Source organism: Drosophila persimilis, unplaced genomic scaffold (genome assembly GCF_003286085.1).
Source record: "Drosophila persimilis strain 14011-0111.01,24,50 unplaced genomic scaffold, DperRS2 tig00000520-arrow-pilon, whole genome shotgun sequence".
Classification (NCBI taxonomy): Eukaryota; Metazoa; Arthropoda; class Insecta; order Diptera; family Drosophilidae; genus Drosophila; species Drosophila persimilis.
In genome coordinates, this window is record NW_020825317.1 from 4,902,858 (window position 1) to 4,916,603 (window position 13,746).

General features: G+C 42.9%; 1 protein-coding gene across 1 annotated transcript in view; it reads left to right on the forward strand.

The window, feature by feature from the left end:
* Positions 1 to 12,614, forward strand: part of LOC6596773 (broad-complex core protein) — a 38,300-nt gene extending 25,686 nt beyond the window's left edge. Inside the window, exon 8 of the mRNA XM_026990090.1 lies at positions 11,197 to 12,614. Coding sequence (XP_026845891.1) covers positions 11,197 to 12,599 — 1,403 coding nt within the window. The 3' untranslated portion in view covers positions 12,600 to 12,614. The remainder of the gene's footprint in view (positions 1 to 11,196) is intronic.
* Positions 12,615 to 13,746: the final 1,132 nt, after the last annotated feature.

A 13,746-nucleotide genomic window follows, 5' to 3' on the forward strand; every position in this document is an offset into this window, starting at 1 on the left:
GAATGCAAAATGCAGTTTAGATTCTCGGTTTTTTAGAAACACAAGTTATTTATGTATGACAAAAACGCCATGCTGATGTTGATGAGGATTACGATGAACGATGATGAGTCACTCGTTACTTGTCACTCGTCACTCGACACGCGTCGCTCGTCAGTTAAATTTTGAATGCAGAAGGATAATTGCTAAGCAAACATAATTCTAGACAAGTTTAGATAGTAAACACCAAACAACAACAAGGCCAAGCAACAGGCACCAGAAAACCCTCCCCCATCCCCAGCTTGTTTGATGAACTACACAAAATTAATTAACTCCCCAAAGACCCGGAGGACTGTTGCATGATGTATGTTGCGGTTAGGCCGCAACAATCCGGAGAGGAGGCCTCTCCTCCTCCGCAGATGCCGTCAAAGGTCCTGCGGCTTTTGCGGCTCAATTTGTTGATTGGTGTTTATTGCTTAGAGCAAAAACGTAGGGAAATGCTTTTGGACGAGCTCGCTTTACCGGCTTTTCATTCACGCGCTCGCGTTGACAGATCCAGATCCAGATCCAAAATCAGTTCAGAACTAATCCCAAAACACACACTGCAACGACGAGATAAGAAATATATATATAGTTTCCGTGTATTTGTTGTGTTTAATTTCCCTTTTCCCCCGTTTTAACGTTCTCCTCGTTTTACAAAATTTTCGTTGCTTTTCTAATTTTTTGTTCCTGTTTCCGTTTCATTTTGTGTGCTAATTTTTTGTATTCGTAATGAAAACCCCCCCCCGCCCGACCCCCGCCAAAAGTAAAAAACCAAGTCAAACTCCAGCAAAATGTACTACAGCAATACGCAGCACTCACTCCACACCAAACTCACACACACACACTCACATAGTTACCCCACTCCCAAACACGCACACATAGACATAGACATTGAAACGGCCTCAGACACCACCACAAACACAAACACATCCATATTAATTAGATATCAAAACATGAGTTTAACACAAAGACAAAAGTACGTCAAAAAAAGAATATTTTGAACGTTCAGTTTATTAAACCCATTCCTCCCGTTCCCAGCCCAGCTCTCTCCGAATTCGTTTAGTATCGGTTTCATTACGTTTCATTCCGTTTGTTTCCGTTTCTCCTCCGTTTCTCCTCCCTTTCTACTGCTTCTTCGTTAACGATCGTTTACCATTCTCTCAACGAGAGAAAGAGAGAGATAGAGCACGCAAATGCTTTTTAGTTTATATGTATGTATATGAAACAAACTATCATTTGATAACCCTGAATACTGTATGGTTTTTTGTTAGTTTACGTTTGCAAAACATTTTCGTTCTCTTGCGTTCCGTTCTGTACCATTTCGTTGCGTTCTCTTCCGTTCTGTAACCTTATGTTCTATTCCGTTCGTTGCCCCGAGCCTAAACCAACCCCCAGAGACCAAGAGAACACAAGACTCCCAGACCAGTGAGACTTCTCTTCTCCATCCTTTGAGGAGGAGTCTCCGCACCACACACCCGAGTACATTTTGCAAATAAAAATTTTATTGGTGTCCAACGTTTTTAAGTTTCTATTCGTAAAACGCAACGCATTTGAAGATCGAATATATACAAATACTTACATAAATATATATATATATATATTGAATATTGAACTCTTTCCTTTATTTGTACGTCGTCGTGCTTGTGTCTATAACTAAGTAAACCAAACCAAAATCAACCCTCAAACCCCAAAAAAACAGAACTCCAAACCCCCCCACCCTCGAAAAACCAAACCAAAACGAAACAAAATTTGAACCCAAACCGAAAAACCGCCCACTACCCCAAGCAAAAGTCAAATGAAAAAGCTTTTCGAATCGAGTTTTCCATATTCATTATCATTTTTTAACAATTATTGATTGAAGGGAAGGCGATCATCGTTCCGTTCCCCCACCGCCCCTATTCGAGTTACCCCAGTTGAAAATGCCCTCCCATTCGCACACACTCGACCCGAATTGAATTTGGTATTGAAATTGGGCCCCCACATACTCGAGTGTCATCGTGTCCTGTCGATCGTATCCAAAATTTGGCCTCTTATGTTTTGAGCACAACCCAACACTACAACAGCCCCCCACAAACACACACACACACACACACACACACAGAAAATTTGAGCGCACCTTGAATCCCCCTCCTCCACAAGTATTGAACCGCAAATCAAACCTCATAGAATACGAATACAGAAATGAGTACGCACCCCGAGATCCTACTAGCAGGCCTCCGTTCGTTTTCCCTAGAAGGGCGCTGCAAGCCGCGTTCAAAGCAGCACAGATTGGCATTTGTATACATACATAAGTAGGGGTCTAGCTCCAACGAGAGAACCGAAAAAAACCGAAAGAAAACCGCTCCATAACAAAAGAAAAAAGAAAACATAAACATGCGACACATACACATACATTACAAGAAACAACAAAACCATTGCATACATACGAGCGCGCTACGTTCCGTGCCGTTTCACCGTTCCACAGTACTAGAGTGAAAACTAAAGAAAAAGCTAAGCAAAAAACCGTTCCACTGCGTGCCAGCGTTCCGCGTGTCACACGGCAGACCCATACTACAACGCAAAAAAGGTTCCCACCCCACAAACACGCACACAGCAACACACCGAAACACACGATCACGCCTACACCCACAACACGCACGCACACAGGAACACACACACACGAGACAAAGAACGCCACAACACACACACACACACACACACACTCAATCGTGAGACACAGCTAAACCACACACACACACATACACTAAACCACACACCTTGAAATCGAAGGAGTCAAAATTGCACACATTCTCGCACTCACTCACACACACACATCCCCGCCCAACACCCACACACAGGCACACACATACATGAACTCTATTATGCGAAGAGACAAAAAACTAACCCCCAACAAATTGATCAACTAACGCTATTCTTTATTTACTTTCCAATTTTACTAACCGACCAAAATTTACAACAAATTTCTACCCCCAAAATAATTGTGAAACCCCCTATACATATATATATCTACCTACCCACACACTTATATATATATATATATATATATCAGAATATATATACAGTATATATATACAAACTATTGTTAAGAATTGAATCGATCTAACCCCTCGTATACGTATATAAATCCGCTTTACTAAACATCCCCCAAACCCCCCAACCAATGGATACAAAGATACAGCCACAGCCCCAGCTACAGCCGCCGCTCTCAAGCGATCCCCAAAAGCAGACAAATCGATACATGATACAATCACACACCAACCAACCAACCAATCTCCCCAATCACCACACCCTCTTTCCCCCACACAACCAACCAAAATACCCCCAACCACTAAAGAACTATACTGAGAGTAAATCTCAACAAAAGGCTGCAAAGTATATACAAATCGATTGACAAAACCGCTTTAAATTACGCTCTATATATACATACATATATATATATTTGTTGCTCCTATTTATTATACATGAACACACCACACACACACACACAAACAAAAAAACTAAAACAAAAAACACAACTCATGAAGAGAATAGAAATCTAGATTACGCCTAGAATATACAACAATACATAAATTGTGTATAACCTTACTTTAATTCCCATGCGAACAGCATTCAAAATTCTCTAATTTTAAGTTCCACAATTGGCGACCCCGACAAAAACCACTCAACAAGTCAAAAGCCCAAAATATGTATCCACCACCTATTAAAAACTATTTAAGTTATCTGCTAAGCACACACGAATTGAACGAATTTGAACCACATGGAAGAACACATGGTCCTCGATCCTTTGCTGGCCTGGCTGCTGTGGAAGAAGGGGGCTGGATATGGAATGGGAAGGGTGCGTAGAGGTCCCGCCAGAGTAGAAACACAGAGTAGGAAGAGAACCAAAGGTGTACAATTCTGTAGAAGAAATCATGGGAGTCGTAGATATTAGGAGAAGCACAAATTAATGAATATATGAGAAACAGTTTAAATAAAATAGGCAAAATCAAATGAAAAAAAAAATTAAAACAAAGAAAAAAAAAAAATGTAAATAGAAGAAATATAAAAGAAATCATTTTTAAGAAGGATGAGAGCATAAAGAGGAAAAAGGAAAAAGATATTGTCGGAGATATCGGAGATGTTCCGAAGGATAATGCATTAGGATGGGTTCTTATTGTGCAGAAATGCAATGCCATCATCGACCCCCAGCCTTCCACAGCCCCCAAAACCTATAAAGGGATAGAAACAAAAAACAAAAACTAAGAACTGTACCAAAAAGTAAAAAAAAAAAAAAAAAAATACAATTGTAAACGAAAACCAAAGCACAATGTAAATTGTAACCAAAATTCAGCCAACAAAATTAAATTAAGCTAATAAGGAACACAAAAACCTAATTTGAAATTGAATTTGAATTTGAAAACACTAAAAAATAAAAAATAGTATCATTAAGATCCGAAAGTGATAGACGACACGATGGATGATTTGGCAAGGGTTTATTTTTAGTGCTTCTTAAGTGACACACCCACACACACACACACGCCCGCCCCCCCAACACATACACACAAACACACACGTGCAGAGAGAGATAGAGAGCGAGAGAGAGAACATACACCGGGTACGGCAAGAAGACACTTACACGAACAACAAAAACAAAACAGGCAAACAGTGTAACCTTCATTGGTGATGGTGTTTTTTAAACACAAACACACGCAAACACTCCCTCACACACGGATACAGAGACACTCAAACACAAACACACACACACACACAACAAACACAGCCTCTTCTCTCTGCTCCCTTCTCACGTTTGAATTTGAAATGCTCCTACTACCTCCCCCCTACCAACCAATCACCCCTACTTTTTGTATATTACCCACACACCAACACCACCGCACACTATGGTAATGAGTGAAACAACAAACAACAAAACAGCAACCAAAAACAAAAAAAAAAAAAACAAAAAAAACCCTCCAAAAAACCAACAACAATCCCACCAACCGAAAAAACCACAAAAAACCCCCCAACAAATTTTGCACATGTTGAGTATCGGTAGTCTCTCCAAAAAATATCGATCCATTCGATCTTTCGAAACGTAAAAAAAGGGAGAAACTGCAAGAGAACGAACAGTCACAGTGAAACAGTCACAGTCGCAGTCGCAGTCGAAAAAGAAACAGTCGCAGTGACAGGAAACAGAAAATATCAATTTTGAGATTGAAACTGAAACGTCCGACGAACAATCAAAAAAGAAATTAAACTTCTCCCACATTTACCCCAGCGAGAGAAGGAATCCTTGAGGATTCATTCGGTTTTCTTTTCCATACCCAGACATCCATACACCTAGACACCCAGGCACCCATATACCCGTATACTCCATCCCAAGTCCCAAGTGATCTACTACCATCCGATCTGCCATCTGTCCATATCTCTATATATCTCTGGCACTGTCACTGTCATGCACTGACCCCTCGCACCCTTCCCCCTCCCCCCACCAGAATGAACAGAATATATATAGAAACTGAAAGAAAGAACAAGATTAAACAATCGAAAAGTAAATCCAAAGTTAAATTCATCAAATTCTGAGCAACCTGAAGAAAAACGTACATGAAAACAAAACAAAAAAATACCATATATTTGATGCAAAAAATGCTAAACGAAATTCCATTTACTGATAAAAAAAAAAAACCATCCGGCCAAAATCCCTACCACCAAAATAGTAAGGCAAAATCCAAATCAAAATCCATAAAAGACCAAATCGAAATCAAATGAGAAATCACGCAAAATTGAAACAAAAATGCAAATTCAATTCAATAATAAAAAACAAAAAATAAATAAAAAACTCGTTGTCCTTGGGCTAATGCGACGTTTTCTGACTTTCTTCCCCAAAAATTGTCGTCAGGTAAACTGACGACAAATGCTACAACTACAACTACAACTAAAAACAACTACTACTACAACAACAACAACAACAACAACAACGTTTACTCCCAACAAACAAACAACAACTACAATACCAACAACTCAACAACAACTCTATCACCAACAACAACTAAAACTACAAACCGAACAGCAATCACAAATGCCCCTGGCATCTGTGGCCTTAACCTCTCCACATTCGCAGCCAACGGAAGCAGTGGCGGCGGCAGCAACGGTGGCCTCTCCGTGACCGCACTCTTGCCGCAGCAGCAGCAGCACCAGCAGCACCAGCAGCACCAACAACACCAACAGCACCAACAACACCAGCAGCAACAGCAACACCAACAGCAACAGCAACAGCAACAACAACATCAACAGCAGACAAACAATTCAGGGCGCCAGACGCCGAATGGGATACTAGCCTGCAGCACGCCCACGTCCACAACGGCCCAACAGCAGATGTTTGCTGCCGTGATGGCCAATATGGCGGCCACGGCCAGTGCCACAGCGGCAGCAACGAGCGCCGGCAGCGGCAATAGCGGAGGTAATCTGAACAACTCAACGAGCGGGGGCATAAACACATCAGGGGGCAGTCTGAACAATGCGACAAGCGGCGGCGACGACTTCCGCTGCAATCCGTGCAACAAGAACCTGAGCTCGCTGACACGCCTCAAGCGACACATCCAGAACGTGCACATGCGCCCCACCAAGGAGCCAGTGTGCAACATCTGTAAGCGGGTGTACAGCTCCCTGAACAGCCTGCGCAACCACAAGAGCATCTACCATCGCAACCTGAAGCAACCGAAGGCAGAGCCGAATGCCGTTGCCGTTGCGCAGACGCCGGGCAACAGCTACTACCATCAGCAGCAACAGCAGCAGCATCAGCAGCTGAATCATCACTCCTCCTCATAGGGTTTCGTATACTTTGACTACCATCAGCAACAGCAACAGCAACAGCACCAGCATCAGCACCACCATCGTCAACTGCACCACCAGCACCACCACCTGTCCAGCGCAAACTTCACCTCAAGCTGAGGGCCGCCTTGATATTAGGAACGTGTTTTTTTTGTTAAGTTTGCCCCCAACGATTTGTTCCCCTAATTCCTAAGTCAGAAGAAGCCCCAAACAAAACCAACCCCACAATCCATAAGCGATTCAAGCGATTGTATTTGAATACACTGAACACTGAACATTGCATATTGAATAATCTACATCAGAATACATACTACATAGATAAATAAGACACATAAACACACACACACACACACATAACACACAACACACAACACACATACACACATACACACATCAATACACTCAAAAATACTTTAAAAAGGAGAATGAGAGTAGAGAAAACGGTGCTTTTTAATATAAAGATGAAAGAAAAAAGAGTAGAAGGGAGGATATCTGATAACTAAGGAAAGAAATAAAAAGATAGGAGAAGGAAGGAAGGATGGGGATAACTTAAGATAGATAGAAGAACAGAAGAAACTTGAAAAAAAAAAAAAAACAAAAACAAAGGGAGAGTAACAGAGAGTACAGACGAGAGCACACGGACTTAGGCTAGTTACGAATTAGGAGTTGCCTTTTTGGTAGTTTGCTAAGAACACACACACAAGGATACACAGTTTATACTGCAAATCGATAAGTACTATTAGTAGTTGTTCCCGCACCCCCACCACCATACCCCCTTTTTCAACACACTTTCTTCTCGTTAGCTATATATAATCTTAATAACCCTTAAAGAAGGAAGGAGGAATGTTTTAGAGTAAAGCCCAAGGCAGAGAAGTGTGTGCCCCGTAGTGAATTCTTCGAAATGGCTTTAATTAAATAGAATTTAAACCAATCAAATCTAAAAAATTAAAAAAAAAAAACACACACACACACAAGGAGAAACAACTTTGGAAGGGAAGGATAACATGAAGGATACGAGTATGATGTTACGATTTATTAACTCTCTTTTTAAACTTAAAATAAAGACCAAGGTACAGTGTTTTTTGTTTGTTTTTTACATAAAATATATATAATGTTGAAGAGTTATAGAGTATATATACACACAGATGCACACACATGCATGCATGTATGTATGCATGTACGAGTAGGAGGAAAAATTAAGCGCCGAGCGATAGGGAGAGCGACCGACCGAACGACCGACCAATTGCAAAGATCTTTACGATAATAAACTAATATAATTAACAGATTTTCTGAATAGTTTAGGGTTTAAGAAGAAGCACACATACGCATAAACACACAAACACACAAACACACACACGCATACACGCATACACGCACACACGAATCACGATGCATATGAATAGGTTTAAGGATACAAAAAATGTGTTTTACTATAGTGCTAAATATTTTTTTTCTCCAATTTTTTGTGTATTTTGTAATCCGTAAGTTATATGAATATTAATTACATATTTTGACCGGATACTTTTGAAGAGTACACCTGTGTTCGTTAATTATTAGAATTTGCTTAAGAGTTGAAAGTAAAAAAAAAAAAAAAAAAAAAAACAAGATACAAGATATAACCCATAACCATACCATAGCATACCCTATAATAAATGTGTGTACCACCACCCCATATCCGTAAGCGTAAGATCTACTATGAGAATGCAACAACAAAAAACGAAATTGCAATAAATAAAAATCTATGTATAAATACGAAGCGATTACTGCGGTAAACACTGTGCGATTGAACACCACACGCCCCACTTACGATTCTATAATTCATGAATTAATTACAAATAAAAGTCTACACATGAAGAGGGAAATATTTCATTTACCAACCAAACAACCACAACATGAGATCGATTGATTGGGGCAAGACCAATCAACCCATTTTATTCACTGTAGTCCTCCACTCCATCCTATTCACTCTATTCACTAATACAATCCATTCCATTCACTCTATTCACCGAACTACACTAGAGTCCATTCACTCCATTAACTCCACCTCCACTCAGTGTCTTGTGTGCATGTCAATCGAGTTGTCAATCCCCTACCACCCCCATTGTGAAACAGAAGAAGAAATCGAATTGATGATCTCCCACTAGCACTCCCTCTCTCTCTCTCTATGTCTCTCTCTCTCTCTGTCTCTGTCTCTCTCTATCTCTATCTGACTACCCCTCCCTCGAACTCTCTTACTCTGGTTATAACCTCTCATCATATAACATCCCCCCATACACATAGTACATACGATACATATCTACACTTATAGCTAGAAGATAGTGCAAGATTTTTGGCTCTGTTCCGCGTCTACCGTCTCCTACTACATTCTTGTGTTCCGTTGTATGTGTGTTCCGAACTGAACCCCCTACCCCGCCACACATGCAGCTCCCCCACATGCACCTACATTATATACATACCTATACATACAGACAGTCGTAAGATCAAACCTATGAAAGGGCTGCGCAAAAAAATACTGCCTCCATTTACTTTAAGCACCCCCTGAAGCAAGGAAAAAAAAGCAACAACAATTACAATAACTAATACTAATACTTATCCCACAAAACCCCCTCCTCGAAGACCCACCCCCATCACCATTAGGCCAGCAGCAGCCGGTTAACAAATGCTAAGTATCTGAAAACTAAGAGAAGCCCCGGACCCAGGCCCAGACCCCACAGCCCCTAAAAACACCCCCAACCCCCCCATCGCACATACAAAAACCAAAAACCAACCAACCAATTCGATGAAGCCTTTTACACTAAGTGTGACCCCCGACCCTACCCCTAACCCCTATCCCCTATCCCTTATCCCCTATCCTAAGCACGTTTTGGTTCGTTTTTAACCAATCCCCAAAGCCGAACCTGAACCCCAACCCCAACCTCAACCCAAACCCAAACCCAACAGGCAACACGGTGCTGCGATTGAGTTTGAAAAAAGAAACAAAGAAAAAAAGAGACACTAGTGACAAACCGCAAGAAAAAAATTGACAACTTGCAACCACAAAAGAAAGAAAGAACAAAAAAGAAAAAACGAAAAATAACCCAAAAAAAGAACAAAATCAAAAATAATACTAAAAACATTTTTATACATACAACAAATCAATCAGGCCAAAAACAAAAAACAAATGTTTCAAAATTTTGCTAATCAAAAAACAAAAAAATTAACAAACAATTGAGAAAATTGAAATCGAATTCAAGAAATCGAAATCGAACAAAAATTGGTTTTAAAAAGCATCCACGAAATTATCGATATCCACACACCCAATTGGTTACCAACCACCACCAAAATTATCCAAAAAAAGACAAACTGTTTCCAAAAAACGGTATTCGTATGCCAAAAAATGGCAGTGTGTGGCAGATGGCAGTGGCAGCGGCAGCTGGTCTGCAGCTGCAACTGTCATCAGCAGTCCAGAAGGAGAGAGTCATCGAAAGGCAATCTCGAAGTCCAAAAATCCGAGTCGAATCGAATCGAATCGAAGCGAAGCGAAGCTAGCTTGCTGCAAGTTGAGCTCTTGAGAACCTTTCCAATTCGTATTTGAACAATCAACAAATCACAAAAAAAAACTAGCCACAGCCAACAACCACAACAGTCAACAAAAAAAAAAACCGTTTTATTACCATTTTATTTCCATGCGTTTTGTCCCAAAATTTTGGGAAACCAGAAAAAAAGAAAAACAAAAAAGAAAAAACCAAAAATTCGAAATTCGAAAATGCGAAATTGCAAACCGAATCTGAAATCTGAATCGAAATCGAAATCAGCACAGCGTTTTTTGAACAAATTGAAATTTCTTCGGTTAAATCGAAAACCATTCGAAAAATGAGCTCCACACTCCGCAAAAAGAGCGAAACATAAGAGAGTACAATTAAAAGAAAGGAAAAACAAAAACCAATGTTAGCAAAAAAAAAAAGAAATAAAAATAAAAATTAGCAAAAATTTTACATTGTTTTGAGCCTGGATTTGTTAGTGTTATAAAAGTAAACAAACAAACAAACAAACAGAAACACAGACAAGAAACACACACAGAAACAGATACAAAGACAACAAACACAGAGAGATCGAATACAACAAACAAATGAACAGAACAACATACACAACAAACATTCAAACACTTACAGATCTACACAAAGACAGACACAGACACAGACACAGACACCCTAAAACACCCACAAGACAAAGACAAAACAAAACTAAAACATATACGAAACAACTACAAGAGAAAAACCAAACAAACAAACAAACCAAAAACAAAAAAATAAATAACAACAAAGTCAATTATACAGAAAAGTCACTATTGTCTCTTTTTTTCTTCTCTTCCCTCTATATGACCGTGTTTAGGTGGCAGCACCGGTGGTGGCAGCCTACTCGGCGGCGTCATAGTGCCCGGCGGTAGTGGCAATCCTTCTAGTAATAGTAGTAGCAACAACCAACAACAACAACAACAACAACAACAACAACAACAACAAGTAGACCAACAACAATCATCACAACAACAACAACACCACCTCCTCCTCCAACAACAACAACAACATCATTCCACACAACATAATCCACAACAACAGCATCTGCAACAGCAGCAGCAACAACAACTGAAACAAGAACAACAACAGCGCAACAGCAGCGGTGGCAGCAACATCAAACTCGCCCACGAAAGGGAAAGCCTTTCCCGTTCCTCGCATGGCGGTGCCACAGATGGGCATGTGGGCACACCCTCGCCCTCACCCCAGGCCTACCACAAGCGGGAGAGAGAGCGCGAGAGGGAGCGTGAGAGGGAACGTGAACGCGAACGGGAGCGATCGCTCGACCGAGAGCGGGACATTGAGCCGTCGGGCACAGGATCAGGACCATCTTCGCCGCCACTACCACCGCCGACCTCGCATCACTCACATTTCGGACAGCATCCGCTGTCCCTGCTGCCCAGCCACCATCAGTTGCATGCCACACATCACGAATTGACCGCCGCCGCCCATCATGCCCATGCCCATGCGCACGCTGCCCATGCCCATGCGCTGGCACGGGCGGGATCCCCGCTAGAGCATCACCATTTGCTGCACCACCGACGCGCCTCGCTGTCGCCTTCCGCTGCCGCCGGTAGCAGCGGTGGCGGTCGTGGCTCGGCCGCCGGCGGACCTGGGGGAAGTCTGCTCTCCTCCGTAAGGGCTAGCGATGTGGCACAGGCTAATCGGCTGCTGTTGCCCCTGCCGCTGAATGCGTGCCACCGCTGCGATGTCTGCGGCAAGCTGCTGAGCACCAAGCTCACCCTGAAGCGGCACAAGGAGCAACAGCATCTGCAGCCGCTGAACAATGCCGTCTGCAACCTGTGCCACAAGGTGTTCCGCACCCTTAACTCGCTGAACAACCACAAGAGCATCTACCACCGACGCCAGAAGAACCATCACTCGTACTTCCATCATGGAGCCGGCGTTGGCGGTGTCGGTGTGGGCCAGGCCGGCAGTCCGGGCAGCCGTCTCCATCAGTCCCTTAGCTCCCTGAGCGCTGCAGCAGCAGCGGCCAATAACAGTGGAGCCGCTGGCGGCGGCGGGGGAGCCGGCGGCAATGCAGTGGCAGCCGCCGCAGCTGCGGCCGCCGCTGCTGCTGAGCTTCTGCTGTCGCCCATTGTGGGTGCAGCGGCTGTGGCCGGGGGCACGGCCAGCTCAACGCTTCAGCTGGCGGCGGCGCACCAGCAGCAGCAGCAGCAGTCGTCGCCGGGCATTGTCAAGCCGTGCATAGACTTTTTATAAGATCAGCATCAATTATTGCAGCAGCTGTTCCACGTTGCGCTCAACAACTCGGCAGCGGCTGCAGCGGCGGCGGCGGCGGCAGCTGCTGCTGCGGGACCACCGGGCACAGGGGCATCCCCAGTCGGGGGCGGGGAACCGTACGGATCGGGAGCTAGCAGCACGCCCACCGTAGACCTCACTCAGTTGGACCATTCGGGCGGAGGCGGAGTAGGAGTCGGAGGCAGTGCGGGCGGTTTTTCCGCGGCGGCCATGCAACTCCATCAGCAGCAGCAACAACAGCTCAGCCACCATCTGCCACCACATCTGTCGGCCCACCAGCAGCATCACCATCAGCATCCGCATCAGCATCAGTTGCCCCACCAGCATCCGCATCAGCTGCCGCACCCGCACCCGCACACGCATCCCCCACATCAGCACCAGCATCAGCATCAGCACCAGCACCAGAATCCCTATGAACGTATGAATTTATTAGATCAATAAGCGAGGCGCAGAAAAGTATGCTACGGAAAAACATAGAGACAGGAGAGGATAGGAGACGACACCACGAGAAGAATCGGGCACCCACATACACTGGCAGACACACCCACACACCCACACACCGACACACGCATTTCGAGAGAGGAGGCGAAAGATGGGAAGATGTTAGAATAGAACCGACCGACCGACACTAGGATTAGAAGGATCAGAAGGAGCAGTACGCAAAGATATCCTCCTTCTCCAGGACCATTCATTGATGATGCAGCAAAGCGAGAATTGTAGAACTACTACTACTACGTACATATGTATTTTGGATCTCAAATAGCGGAAAATTCAAAGACTTTTTCGGCACGAACAAAAAAAAAACGAAAACAAAGAACAAGAAAAAAGAGAGCGAGAGTGAAACGAGAGGAAAGAAAAACAAAAACAAAAAAAAAACAAAAAACATTTTTAGGCAAATGGAAAAACTGTGATTATTTACGACTTGATTATAAAGCAAGCAAAAACAAAAGTCTTTTACGATATATACGCTATATACAATACATACGATACATCTAAAGCGGAGGAAAGAAATATACAAAAAGTAGGAATCGCGCTGGAATCCTGGGGCAGGATAAAAACGTATAGATACATATACAATATAAGCATTTTTTTTGTGCATATCCCAAAT